Raw genomic sequence first — 17,628 nt, 5'->3', positions numbered from 1 at the left:
TCTATCAAGGTTGGTTGAAGACCAGGAAGGAGCAGATAGGTTGGGAAACTGGAGCAGCAAGATTTCTCTATGTAAATACTTTTGGATGGCTTTGATTTTGAATCCTTTAGGTGCATTACTTGTTGAAGCAAAGAAACTGCGTTTAAAAAAAAGAAATTACATTTAAGAAAAAAGAAATATCAGTTCAGTGGTGTATAGTGGGCTTTTGTCCTTGTTTGCCCCAGATAACTCTGGTTTATTAAGCCCATGTCTCATTATTGATGCATTCCTAATGCATTTGCACTTGGATGATGAACTGTATAGCACTCTGCAGGGTAGAATGCTAGCCTTAATGAAAGACAGAGTGAATGGTCTGTTTATAATATATTTCCGTCCTGGCTTCTTCACATTGTTTCTCCTGCTAATCATTATCCACATGTTACCAGGGGAGAAGTGGTCAAAGTTGAGCCTTAACTTGGGCGTGCGTGTGTGCATGCTCAGTCGCATCAGACTGTTTGTGACTCCAAGGACTGTGGCCCATCCCTCTGTCCATGGGATTTTCCTGGCAAGAACACTGGAGTGGATTGCTAGTTCCTGCTCCAGAAGATCTTCTTAAAACGGGGATAGAACCTGAGTCTCCTAGGTCTCCTATGTCTTCTATTTAGCAGACAGACTCTTTACCGCTGAGCCACCTGGAAATCCCTTAACTTGAGCACTTACCCCAATATGCCACACAATAAGGTGTTGCTTCTCTAACATATTTTTCACATCTTCAGTTCAGTTCAGTTCAGTCCTCAGTCGTGTCTGACTCTTTGCGACCCCACGAACCGCAGCATGCCAGGCCTCCCTGTCCATCACCAACTCCCGGAGTTTACCCAAACTCACGTCCATTGAGTCGGTGATGTTATCCAACCATCTCATCCTCTGTCATCCCCTTCTCCTCCTGCCCTCAATCTTACCCAACATCACTGTCTTTTCAAATGAGTCAGCTCTTCGCATCAGGTGCCCAAACTACTGGAGTTTTAGCGTCAACATCAGTCCTTCCAATGAACACCCAGGACTGATCTCTTTTAGGATGGACTAGTTGGATCTCCTTGCAGTCCAAGGGACTCTCAAGAGTCTTGTCCAACACTACAATTCAAAAGCATCAATTCTTCAGTGCTCAGTTTTCTTTATATGCCAACTCTCACATCCATACATGACTACTGGAAAAACCTTAGCCTTGACTAGACAGACCTTTGTTGACAAAGTAATGTCTCTGCTTTTTAATATGCTGTCTAGGCTGGTCATAACTTTCCTTTCAAGAAGTAAGTGTCTTTTAATTTCATAGTTGCAATCACCATCTGCAGTGATTTTGGAGCCCCCCAAAATACAGTCAGCCAGTTTCCCCATCTACTTGCCATGAAGTTATGGGACCGGATGCCCTGATGTTAGTTTTCTGAATGTCGAGCTTTAAGCCAACTTTTTCACCCTCCTCTTTTATTTTCATCAAGAGGCTCTTTAGTTCTTCTTCACTTTCTGCCATAAGGGTGGTGTTATCTGCATATCTGAGGTTATTGATATTTCTCCCAGCAATCTTGATTCCAGCTTGTGCTTCCTCCAGTCCAGTGTTTCTCATGATGTACTCTGCATATAAGTTAAATAAGCAGGGTGACAATATACAGGCTTGACGTACTCCTTTGCCTATTTGGAAGCAGTGTGTTGTTCCATGTCCAGTTCTAACTGTTGGTTCCTGACCTGTATACAGGTTTCTTAAGAGGCAGGTCAAGTGGTCTGGTATTCCCATCTCTTTCAGAATTTTCCACAGTTTATTGTGATTCACCCAGTCAAAGGCTTTGGCATAGTCAACAAAGCAGAATAGATGCTTTTCTGGAACTTTCTTGCCTTTTCGATGATCCAGCGGATGTTGGCAATTTGATCTCTGGTTCCTCTGCCTTTTCTAAAACCAGCTTGAAAATCTGGAAGTTCTTCTGGAGAGCAGCCATCCTGGTTGGTGTGTAATGGTAAGGTTGGATGCATGAGACAAGTGCTCGGGGCTGGTGCACTGGGAAGACCCAGAGGGATCGGGTGGAGAGGGAGGTGGGAGGGGGGGATCAGGATGGGGAATACATGTAAATCCATGGCTGATTCATGCCAATGTATGGCAAAAACCACTACAATATTGTAAAGTAATTAGCCTCCAACTAATAAAAATAAATGAAAAAAAAAAAAATCTGGAAGTTCATGATTCACATATTGCTGAAGCCTGGCTTGGAGAATTTTGAGCATTACTTTACTAGCGTGTGAGGTGAGTGCAATTGTGTGGTAGTTTGAGCATGCTTTGGAATTGCCTTTCTTTGGGATTGGAATGAAAACTGACCTTTCCCAGTCCTGTGGCCACTACTGAGGTTTCCAAATTTACTGACATATTGAGTGCAACACTTTCACAGCATCATCTTTTAGGATTTGAAATAGCTCAACTGGATTGCCATCACCTCCACTAGCTTTGTTCGTAGTGATTCTTCCGAAGGTCCAAACTTGACTTCACATTCCAGGATGTCTGGCTCTAGGTGAGTGATCACACCATTGTGATTATGAGTCGTGAAGATCTTTTTTGTGTAGTTCTTCTGTGTATCTTTGCCACCTCTTCTTAATAGCTTCTGCTTCTCTTAGCTCCATACCATTTCTGTCCTTTATTGATCCCATCTTTGCATGAAATATTCCCTTGGTATCTTTAATTTTCTTGAAGAGATCTCTACTCTTTCCAATTCTATTGTTTTCCTCTATTGCTTTGCATTGGTCACTGAAGAAGGCTTTCTTATCTCTCCTTGCTATTCTTTGGAACTCTGCATTCAAGTGGGTATATCTTTCCTTTTTCCCTTTGTTGTCTGGTAAGGGGTTTGATTTAGATCATACCTGAATGGTCTAGTGTTTTTCCCTACTTTCTTCAATTTAAGTCTGAATTTGGCAGCAAGGAGTTGATGATCTGAGCCACAGTCAGCTCCTGGTCTTGTTTTTGCTGACTGTATAGAGCTTCTCCCTCTTTGGCTGCAAAGAATATAATCAATCTGATTTCAGTGTTGACCATGTGGAGATTTCCATATGTAGAGTTTTCTCTTGTGTTGTTAGAAGAGGGTGTTTGCTATGACCAGTGAGTTCTCTTGACCAAACTCTGTTAGCCTTTGTCCTGCTTCATTCTGTACTCCAAGGCCAAATGTGCCTGTTACTCCAGGTGTTTCTTGACTTCCTACTTTTGCATTCCAGTCCCCTATATTGAAAAGGACATCTTTTTTGGATCTTAGCATATATAAAAAGCGATAACACTTGCAGAGAACGCTTTGTTGTTGTTCGGTCTCTAAGTCGTGTCCAGCTCTTTGTGACCCCATGATCTGCAGCACGCCAGGCTTCTCTGCCCTTCACTGTTTCCCAGAGTTTGTTCAAACTCATGTCTATTAAGTCAGTGATACCATCCAACCATCTCATCCTCTGTCGTCCCCTTCTCTTTTTGCCCTCAGTCTTTTGCCGTATCAGGGTCTTTTCCAATGAGTCAACTTTTTGCATCAGGTAGCCAAAGTATTGGAGCTTCAGCTTCAGCCTCAGTCCTTCCAATGAATATTTAGGGTTAATCTCCTTTAGGATTGATTGATTCTGTTAGGGGAAGCACACTGACTGAAACCACCCATCCTGGCCAGGCACCATAGTAACCATTTGCATGAGTTGTTTTATGACAGGAGGTCCTGGTAAGGAACACAGAACTAATCAGCCACCACCAACTGGAAGAGTTTAGGACAGGTCAAAAGGAGACACCACCTGTCTGACCACCTCCCAGAATCCTTCTCTCTGGCGTCCATCTTGACTGAACAAGGCCTGCACCACCAGAAAGGACTCTGAGTCAGAATGATCAGCTAAGGACAACCGGAAACTAGTCCCATCACCGTAAAACCCAAGACTGCAAGCCATGTGGTGGAGCAGTTCTCCTGGGTTCCCTTACCCTCCCGCTCTCTACCAGGGTGCCCTTCCCAATAAAATCTCTTGCTTTGTCAGCACATGTGTCTCCTCAGACAGTTCATTTCCAAGTGTTAGACAAGAGCCCAGTTTTGGGCCCTGGAAGGGCCCCCCTTCCTGCAACAGTTTGATCTCTTTGCTGCCCAAGGAACACCTAGGTGAACAGAAAGGCTGTTTTCTATACAGGCAACTAGTCCAGGGACTCTAGTTCCTTCAGCTCCTACGTGAACATTTGAAAGTCTTGTGTGAGGGGTAGGGAATCAGTTACTCAACACCCCATTATTTATACCAGTTGGGAAACTCTGCACTAAGGATTATCTAAATTTTATATTCTAAAGAGAAAGATCTGAGGAGGTTACAAGAGCAGAAAGATTATAAACTGAAGGCTAAGGGAGTTTGAAGCTATGAAAAATCTAAGAGGGAGACTATCTTCTGCTAGACTTGTAGAGTTATTCAGTCATGTCTCACTCTTTGCATACCCATGGACTGCAATCTGCCAGGGTCCTCTGTTTATGAAATTCTCCAGGCAAGACTACTGCAGTGAGTGACCATTCCCTTCTGCATGGTTTCTCCTTGACCCAGTGATCAACCTGGCTGTCCTGCATTCCAGGCAGATTCTTTACCATCTGAGTCACCAGAGAGTCCCAGAGTTGTAAAAGGAGAGTTTAAATTTCTATCACACTCATTTGACACTTGAGAGTTCGCTCATTAAAATAATAAATACCAAGCACTGTGCTAGAAATCAATGGTGCTGCATTGAGTTGTTAATTAATAACTGATGTCTCTGAAACAGAGTTATAAACCCCTAGGCTCACCTCACAATATAAATCCACTGTTAACTAACATGACCCAAGTCATTGCTAGGGCAAGCAGTTTCCAGCCATTTTTGGTGCTGCCTCCACAGGGAGTGCCCACAACCATTCCTGCATAAAGATCTTCTAAATGAAGCAAGCTATGAGAGGAGAGAAAAGATCAGAATTCAAAAGAAGTAGACTTAGTAGCTCAGCAGAATGGAGTGCTGCATTTTGCATTTGGGGAAGAGCATAGACTTCATGAAAACCAGAACGCCTGAGGCTATAGAAAGTTGACTCTGCACACTTCAAAAGGAAATGCTTCACTTGGGGAATTATCAATTCTAATGATTCTACACATAATGAAAATGTGAGATATGTATGAAACTAAGCATCCTCAAGGAATGAAATTCCCACTGCAGAAATGTAAGTGGAAAATCTTTGAAGTAGTAATAATTAACATTTATATGGTATTTAAGATTCTACTATATCCTCACTTTACAGATCAGGAAATCGAGACACAGGAAAAGTTGCATGCATTGCTTGAGGCCACGAAGATATTAAGTGGTAGAATTAATGTTCTGACCCAGGAAGGCAGGCATCAGAGTTCACGTTCTAACTACTGCATTGCTTTGCCTCTAATAATAAGGCTAACATGTATTGAACACTTAGCATGTGTTATTTTATTTAAACTTTAGGACTCTTTGTTACAGAATTTTTTAAGGAAAAAAAAAATTAAGATCAGAGAGAATTTACTTTCTTTTCTGTACAGGGTTGAAGCAAGATAGATGGGCCTCAGGCTGGACAGCTGAAGTTTGTTCCCTATGGACAGACACTCAAAATAGCAGTGGATAGGAGAAGATAAGTCCTGCTATGATAAGAGATAAAAGGACACATATTCCTCATTCTTGAAGTCAAGGAGACCTTCCTTACTATACACAAGCAGAAAATCTCCTTTAAGATCAAAAAGGGAGAGGGGAACAACTCCATAGTAGGTGATGTCAATCTACCCATAGACATCTTTGATAGAATCTGTCTTAGCTGGGAGATGCATGTGCACACATGGGACGACCCTGACATAAACCAAATATAAACTCAGAACCAGGCAAAGCAAGATGATTGGCCAGAGGAAACCTGAAAGACATACCCCATGTGAAGTGATTTAAACTACTAAAAGGGTGAGATTCTCTGACCTTGCCCATGTGTCCATCCACACATGTTTTTCCTTCCTAATAAACACTTTGTTTCACAATTTTTCATCTCTATGTGTAAATTCATTTCTATACAGTTGATGGGCCAGGACTTTGTCACTGGCCACTCACTTGTCCCTGGTGGCCTGGTGGCTAGGATTCAGTGCTGTCACTACCATAGGCCTCAATCTCTGGCAGGAGACTGAAATTCTGCTTCAACCATTGCAGCTGGAAGCCACCTGAGATCAGAATGACATAGTCAAAAACAGTAAAACTTGGATTTGAACCATTACTTTCCTCTCTCTATTCTGGATTTTCAGAACTTACCACCTGAGTCTGGTCCAGATCCTGCTTTCTTTAAGACATGCTGCAATCATGGAATCAAAACTTGCTAAGCAGGAAGGGATGTAAGCAGTCATTAGCTCCTTAATGACACCTGGCAAAGAGTGCAACTGAGGAAGTCTTGCTAGGTTCACCCAGCCCACTGAAGTGGATCTGGGTTTAAATCCATGTCTCTTGACAGCAAGTGCGGTAGTCTTTCTAGTGTCATCATGTAGATAATGAGATGATTCTTTCTTCTTTAAAAGATTTTGTGAAGATGAAGTTAAAAATACATTTGAAAGCAGCTGTCACTGTTCTGGCATAGGACAGACATACCAAAAATAATTGACTTAATTTTTTAACAGTTACATAAGAATGAAAACTAGACAGAGTATTTAAATCCCACACAGTGACCTAGCCTCTACCAAGATCCTGGTCCTGTCTTTCTCAAAACCCTGATATCTTTTGGCAGGGTCTAGATCTACAGTTCACATATTGCCAAAGTACAGAAATTAAACCTAAGCAATAATTTTCAAACTTTGCTGGGCAGACAAAGTGGTAAGGGAGCTGGGGAAAAAGAGAAGGTAGAGAATGAGGTCATAGCTACAGGTCCCCATGTTTATTTTTTATTTCAGTATGCTTTCTACATTGTACATGTGTGCTTACAAAACTTTTTGCTTGTCTCTTTGTTGCTTGGTTTTTATTTTATTTATTTATGTATGGAATATGGTTCCAGATCACTCTAAGGTATATTCCACAGTATCAGAAGAGAATTCAGATAACACTCTCATCTCCAACACTTTTGTCTCTTCCCATTAGACAGTAAATTATTATCTAGACTTACTAGCCTCCTACCCAATAAAGTCATTGTCTTCTCCTGTGAGCTACATTTGATCACATAATTTCCCCAGATCACTGGGTTCTTGATAAGTTTTTTGCCTATGGCTCATGGCTTCACATTTGAAACTTACACAGGTTATACTTTTTGGCCAGCCTTGTTTTCCACCTTTTCTGGGAATTTTATTCTGGGAATATTCTGGGAATCTTATCTTGACAAAAGTGCCAACTCTCAGCTTTAGTTTGCTTTCTTTCTGTCAGTATCTTACTCTCTCCCTGAGCCCTAAATTCAAAAACATTTGCATGTTCTCTGGTTTATTTCTCTTCCTTTGTGGCCTATCTCTCCCATTTGTCTGGAATGGAACCAAAGACATACATCCTTTCTCTATATATGTTCCAATTCTGATTAATCCAGGCTTATGTCTTCTTCAGTGAGTGTCTACAATGGACATGATAAGTGATAAGACTGATTTTATTTCCCTGGCATTTACTTTAACTCTGGAAAGATGATTGATGAACCAACCAGGTGATTCATTCCTACAGTTACCAAGAAACCTCAAAATGATAAAAGAGATTGTCAAGCTTCCTTCAACATGGTCCGTATCCTGACCCTGACCCTTTTCATAGCCTCCTTCACCTCCTTGTTTCGAAGGGTATAGATGATAGGATTGAGAAAAGGAGTAAGAAGGGCATACACTAAGGCAATATGCTTGTCTGTGCCCTCTGGGCGACTCCCAGGTGAGCCCACATAAACTGTGAAGGCAGAAGCATAAAAAAGCACCACGACAGTTATGTGGGAGGAACAGGTGGAAAAGGCCTTGGCTCGGCTGGCAGCTGAGGGCAGCTTCAGCACAGCTCTCAGGATACCCCCATACAGTCCTAAAATGAGCACGAAGTTGCACCCTGTGGCCACACCAATCACTGCTCCATGGACCCCATTATGCCACCCTGTGTCCACACACGCCAACCTCATTAATGGTGCCAGGTCACAGAAGTAATGAGCCACCTCTTTTAAACAGAAGGGCAGAGTGGCTGTGAGGCTTGCTGGCACAAGTGCAGCTGAGAAGCCAGCCACCCAAGTGGCCCCCGCCAGCCGTAACTGTACCTGTCTGCTCATGAGAGCCTGGTAGTGGAGGGGGCGACAGATGGCAAGGTAGCGGTCCAGCGCCATGACGCCCAACAGGAAGCACTCAGTCATGCCCAGGGAATGGAAGACGTAGAGCTGGACAAGGCACACGGTGGGGGAGATGGGCGAGCGCCCGTGAAGCAGGGTGTGCAGCAGCGTGGGCGCTGTGGTGCTGACATACCAGAGCTCCAAGAAGGACAGGACGCTGATGAAGAAGTACATGGGTGTGCACAGTCTGAAATCCGCCTGAACCAGGACAATGATGCACAAGTTCCCTGCCAGGGTGAGGAGATAGATACACAGCGTCCCCAAGAAAGCAAGAGGTCGCAGGGCTCCGGTGGTAGTGAAACCAGCAAGGAGAAAACTCTGGGTCCGTGTGTGATTGGCAAGGTCCATGGTTCCTAAGAGCAAGGAGCAAAGACAGAAGATTAATAAACATCAAGATTTTTCCTGTTTTCAGAAAATTTCCCTAGTGTCAAGAATACTGAATTTGAGCACCTTAAAGGAACTTGATATTATCTAAACAATACTCCTCACTTTGCAATAGAAGAATTGCAGTCCCAAAAGCACACATAGTGGGACCCAGCAGAAGCTGTTGTTTCCAAAACTGGACTAGAAATCAAGGCTCCTTATGCCAGTTCTATGCTTTTCTACACCATAATATTGTGCTGTTATGACTCCAGAAACTGAATTTCTTTCCTGCTTCACCATCAGAAAGCAGGAGACACCTAACTACTGGTTGAAAATAGTGAAACCAAAGGATGGTAGAGGGAGCAGAGGAAATAGACAACAGTCTTCAAGCTTAAACTGTCATTTACTGAGATTTACAGACAGTAAGGAGAAATAGAGAAGCACATATACATACAATAGAGGTCCAATTCTCTTAGTACCTTAAGGTTACAAAGTTCAAGAAATATACATTTATGCAAGGTAAGTAGATGTTTATGTAAATCTAAAAATGAATATATATATATATAATTACTCTGCTGTACAGCATATTCTTTGTATGATGAAACTAATACAATATTATAAATCAACTATACTTCAACTTTAAGTGTGAGTGTGTGTATAAAGGAAAATAAGAGAGAGAAGAAAACCTTTACCTCCATCTTTCCTATAGTTTCTAATGATTAAAAAACAGCCATATAGGGCTATGGAGAAGAAAGAAAAATTATCCTCCAAAAGTGACTGTTGAGGCCTCTTTCAGAAATACCCTCTAGAGTTTATAGACATTTTTCTAAGGAGTAGGAAAAAAAAAAAAAAAGATGGGAAGTAAAAGAAATGCAAAATTTCTGAGAACTGTTCCCAAAATCTCAGGTCCATAGTGCCTGATAATAACTCACTTTGAAAGATGATCCACAAAGAAGAAATGTGCCAGGAATATTCAAAGAGGAAAACCATGAAGACAGAACAACCAACAAAAAGTCCTAATATATTTTAAAAAGAAAAGGCCTTCCACTAAGTTAGGGATTCTGCTTTGAGAACTTGCTCTGTTGCTAACAGGCAGAACACTGGGCTAAGCAACTTCTTTTTCTCTAACATGAAAAAGTTTGAATTGATGTTTTCTAAAACTCTTACAACACAGATAATTTATCGTTCCCAAAAACCACTGAAAATGTTTCTGGACTGTGGGAAACATCAGCACCATGGTTCCTAGCATTTTTTTCTCATCCCCTAATCCTCTTCTTCAGATCCATGCATCTCTGATACACCATCCCAAATTACTAACTGTCTGGATGAAATTAAGACTTGTAGCATCTTACTCATCATCCTTTTACCCCAAGACACTTCTGCACTTATGCCTCATGTTCCTGGAAATGCTGTCTTCTCAGGGGATGCATAATGTGTGTTCACTGTTGTTGTTGGGTATGATGAGCTCTCAATAGAGGTTCCTCTGGGGGAAGGATGTTGGGCACAGAAAAGTGATCCAGAGTAGCACTATTTCTCAAATGATTTTTCTCGACCTTGCAACCCTGACTGTTGAACTCTGGGATCAAGTCTCAGGGAAATTGCCTTTTCTAGACCACTTTGAAAACTTTGCAAAAATTCCATATAGCTTTCTATGGAAGGAGACAACTCATCTTGCATAATTTTATGCACACATACAGAATAACACACTGAGTACCCCAGAAGATCAAACCCAGGTCTCCTGCATTGCAGGCAGATTTTTGACCAACTGAGCTACAAGGGAAAAGTGTGGTGAGGTTAGTAGTAAGCAACTTGAAAATTTACTTTTCTTTGATCCCTGTGTCAGCAAGATTCTCTGGAGAAGGAAATGGCAATCCACTCCAGTATTCTTGCCTGGAGAATCCCATGGGCAAAGGAGCCTGGCAGGATACAGTCCATGGGGTCACAAGAGTCGGACACAACTTAGTGGCTAAACCACCAACTTTACCACGGCCTTGTCTTTTGGCTCAGTGATAAAGAATCTGCCTGAAGTGGAAGAGATGCAAGTTCAATCCTTGGGTCAAGAAAATCCCTTAGAGTGGGAAATCAATTTATGCATTAATTCAATTACTATTGAATATTTACTATGTACCAAACACCATTCTAAACCACCAAAACCACCAGCATTGCAGTCATCATTTATACCACTACCACCCTTATAATTACATGGAACACCTACATAGCTGTTTTTTCCAATAGTCTTATATACATGTGAGAGTTGGACCATAAAGAAAGCTGAGCACCAAAGAACTGATGCTTTTGAATTGTGGTATTGGAGAAGACTCTTGGTCCCTTGGACTGCAAGGAGATCAAACCAGTCAATCCTAAAGGAAATCAGTCCTGAATATTCATTGGAAGGACTGATGCTGCAGCTGAAGCTCCAATACTTTGGCCACCTGATGCAAAGAGCTGACTCGTTAGAAAAGACCCTGATGCTGGGAAAGACTGAAGTCAGGTAGAAAAGGGGACGACAGAGGATGAGATGGTTGAATAGCATCACTGACTCAATGGACATGAGTTTGAGCAAGCTCTGGAAATTGTATAGGGAAGCCTGGCATGCTGCAGTCCATGGGGTCGCCAAGAGTCGGACATGGCTGAATGACTGAACTGAATATAATGCTTATTCAGTTTTCCATAATCATGTCATTATTTTTATTACCATCAGCATTATCTTCATAAAAGCCCTGCTGTCAGTTCATTCAAATTCTGACTTTGATTGGGCATTATACATAGGCATGGACTGATGGACTGTTTGGATATAAAAATCATATAATTAGCAGATTGAAAGAATTAATCCAACTGGAGAATAGTAGATTTGCCTCATAGATCAGTGTAAATGTGGTTTCACATTTAGGAATCAGAGGCAGAGGACAAGATAACAGCAAAATTAAATTGGCTATCAGAACATTAACCAGGAAAGGTTTGCAGATAAACCACATAAACTTGAGAGAATTCATTCTTCAACTCTTTGAATCAGCCAGGAAAATCTTCCTTTGAGACCTGGACTTGTTTTAATGACATTAAAGTGTGATACTTGATTTTGAGTGTTTTGCTTTAGAAAATAATGTAACCTCAAAATTGGAAGAATTAATCCTTGAGTAAAATTTTTTCTGATTCTTGGGCAGATTCTAGATTCTAGATTCCTTGAGATTCTAGAGGATCTCATTCAGTCTTTTCCAGCCTTCTGTAGAGATTCCACTTCAAGTGAAACAACTGACATTTCTCCGGGGTAGATGGTTACAACTATCTTTTGATGACATTGCTGCATCCTTCACATTCCCAAATGTGACTTTATTTTTTTGGGTTCCAAAATCACTGCAGATGGTGGGTGTAGCCATGAAATTAAAAGACACTTACTCCTTGGAAGGAAAGTTATGACCAACCTAGATAGCATATTAAAAAGCAGAGACATTACTTTGCTAACAAAGATCTGTCTAGTCATGGCTATGGTTTTTCCAGTGGTCATGTATGGATGTGAGAGTTAGACTGTGAAGAAAGCTGAGCACCGCAGAATTAATGCTTTTGAACTGTGGTGTTGGAGAAGACTCTTGAGAGTCCCTTGGATTGTAAGGAGATCCAACCAGTTCATCCTAAAGGAGATCAGTCCTGGGTGTTCATTGGAAGGACTGATGCTGTAGCTGAAACTCCAATACTTTGGCCACCTCATGCAATGAGTTGACTCATTGGAAAAGACCCTGATGCTGGGAGGGATTGGCGGCAGGAGGAGAAGGGGATGATAGAGAATGAGGTGGCTGGATGGCATCACCAACTCAATGGACATGAGTTTGAGTAAACTCCGGGAGTTGGTGATGGACAGGGAGACCTGGTGTGCTGTGATTCATGGGGTCACAAACAGTTGGACACGACTGAGTGACTCAACTGAACTGCAGTGAACTCACATTCCCAAATACAAAACCACTCCTAATTTGTAGCTTCGTTTATGGATCTGTAGGACAGATTCTGGGACAGACTTCCCCCATGCTTTGGAGGACTCAATTGTATACCATCATGACTTGCACCAAAAGAGTATATAAGGCTGTTTATTTGCCTTCAGAAAACAATCACTGTGATACAAATACTTGTTTGTAAGAAGTTCAAACACAAATCCAAATCAATACAAAATGCATATGCAAAATATTTAGCATTGTAGATAAATGAGTGAAATATTTGTCTTAAAAGTAGCACAAAGAGGGAGAATAGAAGTTGGAGCATTCCAAGTTTAGGAAATTGTTTATTTTCCTCTCATGTCATCCCCCACCAGCAAAACTTGCTCTCTTAACTAATACATATCCTGTATTAGAAATAGAGCAAAAGAAAAGAACAAGGTGTGATACCTCCGTCAAGAGATCTGTGATTTAGCAAAGGAGACAATGAAGAATATCTGGTGTTAAGTGAAGAAAACAGTATTTCAAGTTTCAACATTGTACAATGATTATTAATATTTGAAAAAAGCCTGTGTTACAAGAAATTATTAGAAAGGAATAGGTGAAAAATTGTTTTAAAAATAATTTTATAAGTAATTCAAATTCTATTTATCTATATATTCTATATTATTCATATATTTATATGAAATAAATTTTTTCCAAGAAAAAGAAATGTGATCCAAAGGTTAGAAAAATGTGTTAACAAAAAGCAACAATAGTGTATGAAGAGGGGAAATCAGTGACTCTATTATTCATGTAATATATTTAGTAAATGCTTCCTATTTCCCATACCTATTACTGAACAAAGTATGAAATGAATAAAACATAAACTTTCCTCAAGATGTTTAATTTGGAGTGTGGGTAATCCATCCCCAAATAGGCATTTATAAAAGAATAAGGGCACTTAAATACATGAAAAGATATTCATCTTAACTCATAATGGTGCATGCAACTTTAAACTACATTGAGATACTTTTATCACCTTCAGACTGACAAAAATCCACGTTTTAAGCACACTTTATTGGGCCAACTGCAGGGAAATAGACATTTCATACATTGCTCATAAAAGAACAAAATAGTGAAATAAATTTGGAGAAAAATTGATCAATCTTTATGCAAACTACATAGTCATTTGTGCCTAGCAATACCACTTCTAGGAATTCATCTTGCATATATGTATATGAAATGATATATACACAAGGTTATTCTTTGTAGTTCTGATTGTAATAGCAAGACTAGAACCCATGAGCCCTTCAGCACTGGACTGTTTAAATTAAGCACACAATGAACTATTTATGAAACTGAGAAAGGACTTTCTACAGTGATCAGAAATGGTCTCCAGGGGACTTATGATAATACTCATATTTACTTGTTTTTATGTAAGGAAACACTGCATAGTTTTAGGAAACACAGATGAAAGTTGTTTTCTATTGCGGGGAGTGGGGATAGCATGGGAAAGTTGGACCTTGATTGGAGAAATATTTTTCTATTGATTCATATACCTTTTTATGAGTTATTTTGATTTTTAATAACATAGGTATATTCTTAAAATAAATGTTTATACAGTGACATAGTGCAATCACACATCCTGGTTTGCTTAAGTGAGTTCTGGTTAATGCCTGTTGTTCAGGATAATTATTAATAGTGCCCTACTTTATTCTTAAAAACATGTGGGCTTTACTTTCATGATAAACTATACATACATCCTATGTGATAGAATGTTAGCTTTGATACTCCTGCAAAGTTTGCAATCAGAGTTACTATATATATATAGATATAATTTCACTCCTTCTAGAGTAATAAACTGCTATGAACATGGAAAAAGGAAGGAGGCAAAGAGTTGGCCCTGAGGCATTCACCCCAATGTGTCATATTCATGCATTTCTTCCTACTTCTTTTCACTTCTTAGCAAATTTTAAAAAGTGTTAATGTCTGCTTAAGTGCAAACTGTCCAAAGTCTGCAATTTCCTCAGGTTGTGCCTTATCACTCAAAGTGTGAGGTGGAGGGAGATGGGCAGTTCAACCCACCTATTACCTATGTTTGTTGGGAAACTAAGGACAGTCTGAAAGGAAGGACCTCAGAAGGTTTGAGCACATATAAGATTGTGCAATAAAAGAGAAGATGAGTTTGAAGCACAGAACTGATCTAAAAAAGAGGAATGGCCCCTGGTAAGCTTATAGAAAGCAACAATCTCTACCATCTTATTTGCTCCTTAAGAGTCCATTTATTCACTCATCCATTCATTCTTTTGTTCACTTATTCATAAATGAAAGAATGAAAATACTAGAAATCACTGGTGAAATATATGCTTCTTTGAATTATAATATGTATCTACAACAGGATTGTAAGCTCTCAAGCTTGCTACACAGTATTGATTAATGTTACCCAAGAAATTGCTAATGATTCCTTTTCTTTTTTAAAATTTTATTTATTTATTTTCGGTTGTGCTGGGTCTTCATTGCTGCTCAGGCTTTTCTCAGGTTGAAGCAAGCAGGGGCTACTCTCTAGCTGGGGTGTGTGGCCTTCCCTTTGCAGTGGCTTTTCTTGCTGTTGAGCACAGGCTCTAAAGCACATGGACTCAGTAGCTGCAGCCCCTGGGCTCTAGAGCACGGGCTCAGTAGTTGTGGCACATGGGCTTAGTTGTTCTGCGGTATGTATGATCTTCCAAGGCCAGGAATCAAACCCATGTCTCCTACATTGGCAGACTGATTCTTTACCACTGAGGCTCCAGGGAATCCCCATTGCTAGTGATTCATTTCAACTGCCACCTGGTAATGTGCTGACCAAATAGTATTTTGCTGCAACCCACAATCACCCCAATAAAAACATGTTGAGATAACCATGGGGTAGGAGAAAAGAAAGAGTAGGAAGAGGATAAGGGCCCCAAAGCCATGTATTGAGGGACAGTAAAAATTTCACAAGGGCAAGGAGAAACACACAGGATGTTCTAGGGTGATTTTGGACACCTAAGCCCAAGGACAATGCTCAGCTTGAATTATTATCAATTCTATTCATCCACACATGTGACAAAAATTTGAGATAAGTATAAAATCAAGCATTCTTAAGGGAAGAAATTCCCACTGCAGAAATTTATGTGACAAATTTGTAGTAATAATGACTATCTCATATTTAATATTTACTATTCTGTTTGCTGAGAAGGGTACCACAGAGGATGAGATGGTTGGATGGCATCACTGACTCATTGAACATGAGTTTGAGCAAACTCCAGGAGATAGTGAAGGACAGGGAAACCTGGCGTGCTGTAGTCCATGGGATCACAAAGAGTCAAACACGACTTAGTTACTGAGCAACAACAACAAAAATCCTCAAAAGAATTCTTTGAATGAGGGTCTTCTAGTCCTCATTTTACAGATCAGGGAGTCTTTTGCATAGGGAAAATAGGAAGGTTAAGTGAATTGTTTAAGGTCATGCAGAAAGAAAGTGGTAAAGATAATGACAGAATTCAGAAACCAAGCTTCAGAGTCCCTGGCCCTGCCCCTAAAATAATAAAGCTTTTTATTATTCATAGAGTAAGTCAAGTATCAGGAACACTTAAGCATTCATCACTTTAAATGTTTTGTTTCCTTTAATCTTTATAAAACTGTGTGGTGATCATTATAAATATTTTTCTTTAAAAAACAAGGAAACAGTTGCTCAGACAGAGGTTAAGATTTTTATTTGAAATCATATAGGTGGCACTAGTGGTAAAGAACCTGCATGTCAATGCAGGAGTCACAGGAGGTGAGGATTTGGCCCCTGGGTCGGGACAATCCCCTGGAAGAGGGCATGACAACAGACTCTAGTATTCTTGCCCAGAGAACCCCATGAACAGAGGAGCCTGGTGGGCTACAGTCCATGGGTTGCAAAGAGTTGAACATGATTGAAGCAACTTAGCCGGTAGCAGGAATATAACAGAAAAGGGATCTGGACCAGCACTTCTTCCTCTCTGTTCTGTGTGTTTGCCTTTTCATATTGTTCATGGGATTCTCAAGGCAGGAATACTGAATGGTTTGCCATTGCCTTCTCCTGTGGACCATGTTTTGTCAGAACTCTTCACCATGACCCATCCATCTTGAAAGGCCCTACAGAGTGTGACTCATAGTTTCATTGAGTTAGACAAAGATGTGATCCATTTGATCAGTTTGGTAAGTTTTCTGTGATTGTGGTTTTCATTCTGTCTGCCCTCTGATGGATAGGATAAGAGGTTTGTATGGAAGAGACTGACTCTGGGGGAATCTGGATCTTGTTCTGAGGGGCGGGGTCATGCTCAGTAAATCTTTAATCCAATTTTCTGTTGATGGGAGGGTCTATGTTCCCCCCCTGTTGTTTGGCCTGAGGCCAAATTATAGTAGGTGTAAGGGTAATGGGGACCTCCTTCAAAAGGACTTATGCCCACACTGTTGTATTCAGTGCCCCTGACCCTGCACCAGGCCACTGTCAACCCACGTCTTCACCAGAGACTCCTGGACACTCACAGGCAAGTATGGCTCTGTCTCTTGTGGGTGCTCCTTTCTCCTGGGTCCTGGTGCACACAAGGTTTTGTTTGTGCCATCCAAGAGTCTGTTTCCCCAGTCAGTGACATTACAGTGATAGAGTTTATTTCTTTAGGCTCCAAAATTACTGCAGATGGTGACTGCTGCAATAAAATTAAAACACACTTGCTCTTTGGAAGAAAAGCTATGACCAACCTAGACAGCATATTAAAAAGCAGAGATATTACTTTGCTGACAAAGGTCCATCTAGTCAAAGCTATGGTGTTTTCAGTACTCATGTACAATGTGAGAACTGGACCATAAAAAAAGCTGAGCACCGAAGAACTGATGCTTTTCAACTGTGGTGCTGGAGAAGACTTAGAGTCCCTTGGACAGCAAGGAGATCAAGCCAGTCAACCCTAAAGGAAATTAGTTCTGAATATTCACTGAAAAGACTGATGTTGAAGCTGAAGCTCCAATACTTCGGCCACCTGATGGAAAGAACTGACTCATTGGAAAATCCTGACTCTGGGAAAGATTGAAGGGTACAACAGAGG

The 17,628-nt window shown here is 40.7% G+C and overlaps 1 protein-coding gene across 1 annotated transcript; it reads right to left on the bottom strand.

Annotated features, from left to right (window-relative positions):
* Positions 1 to 7,679: 7,679 nt before the first annotated feature.
* LOC136172981 (olfactory receptor 6N1-like) lies at positions 7,680 to 8,624 on the bottom strand. The gene has a single exon (XM_065942163.1). The coding sequence runs from the start codon at positions 8,622 to 8,624 to the stop codon at positions 7,680 to 7,682; it is 945 nt and encodes a 314-aa protein (XP_065798235.1).
* Positions 8,625 to 17,628: the final 9,004 nt, after the last annotated feature.

Source organism: Muntiacus reevesi, chromosome 1, assembly GCF_963930625.1.
Source record: "Muntiacus reevesi chromosome 1, mMunRee1.1, whole genome shotgun sequence".
NCBI classification, from domain to species: Eukaryota; Metazoa; Chordata; class Mammalia; order Artiodactyla; family Cervidae; genus Muntiacus; species Muntiacus reevesi.
Note: the sequence above shows the minus strand (reverse complement) of the source record. Positions and strands in the feature narration are given on the sequence as shown.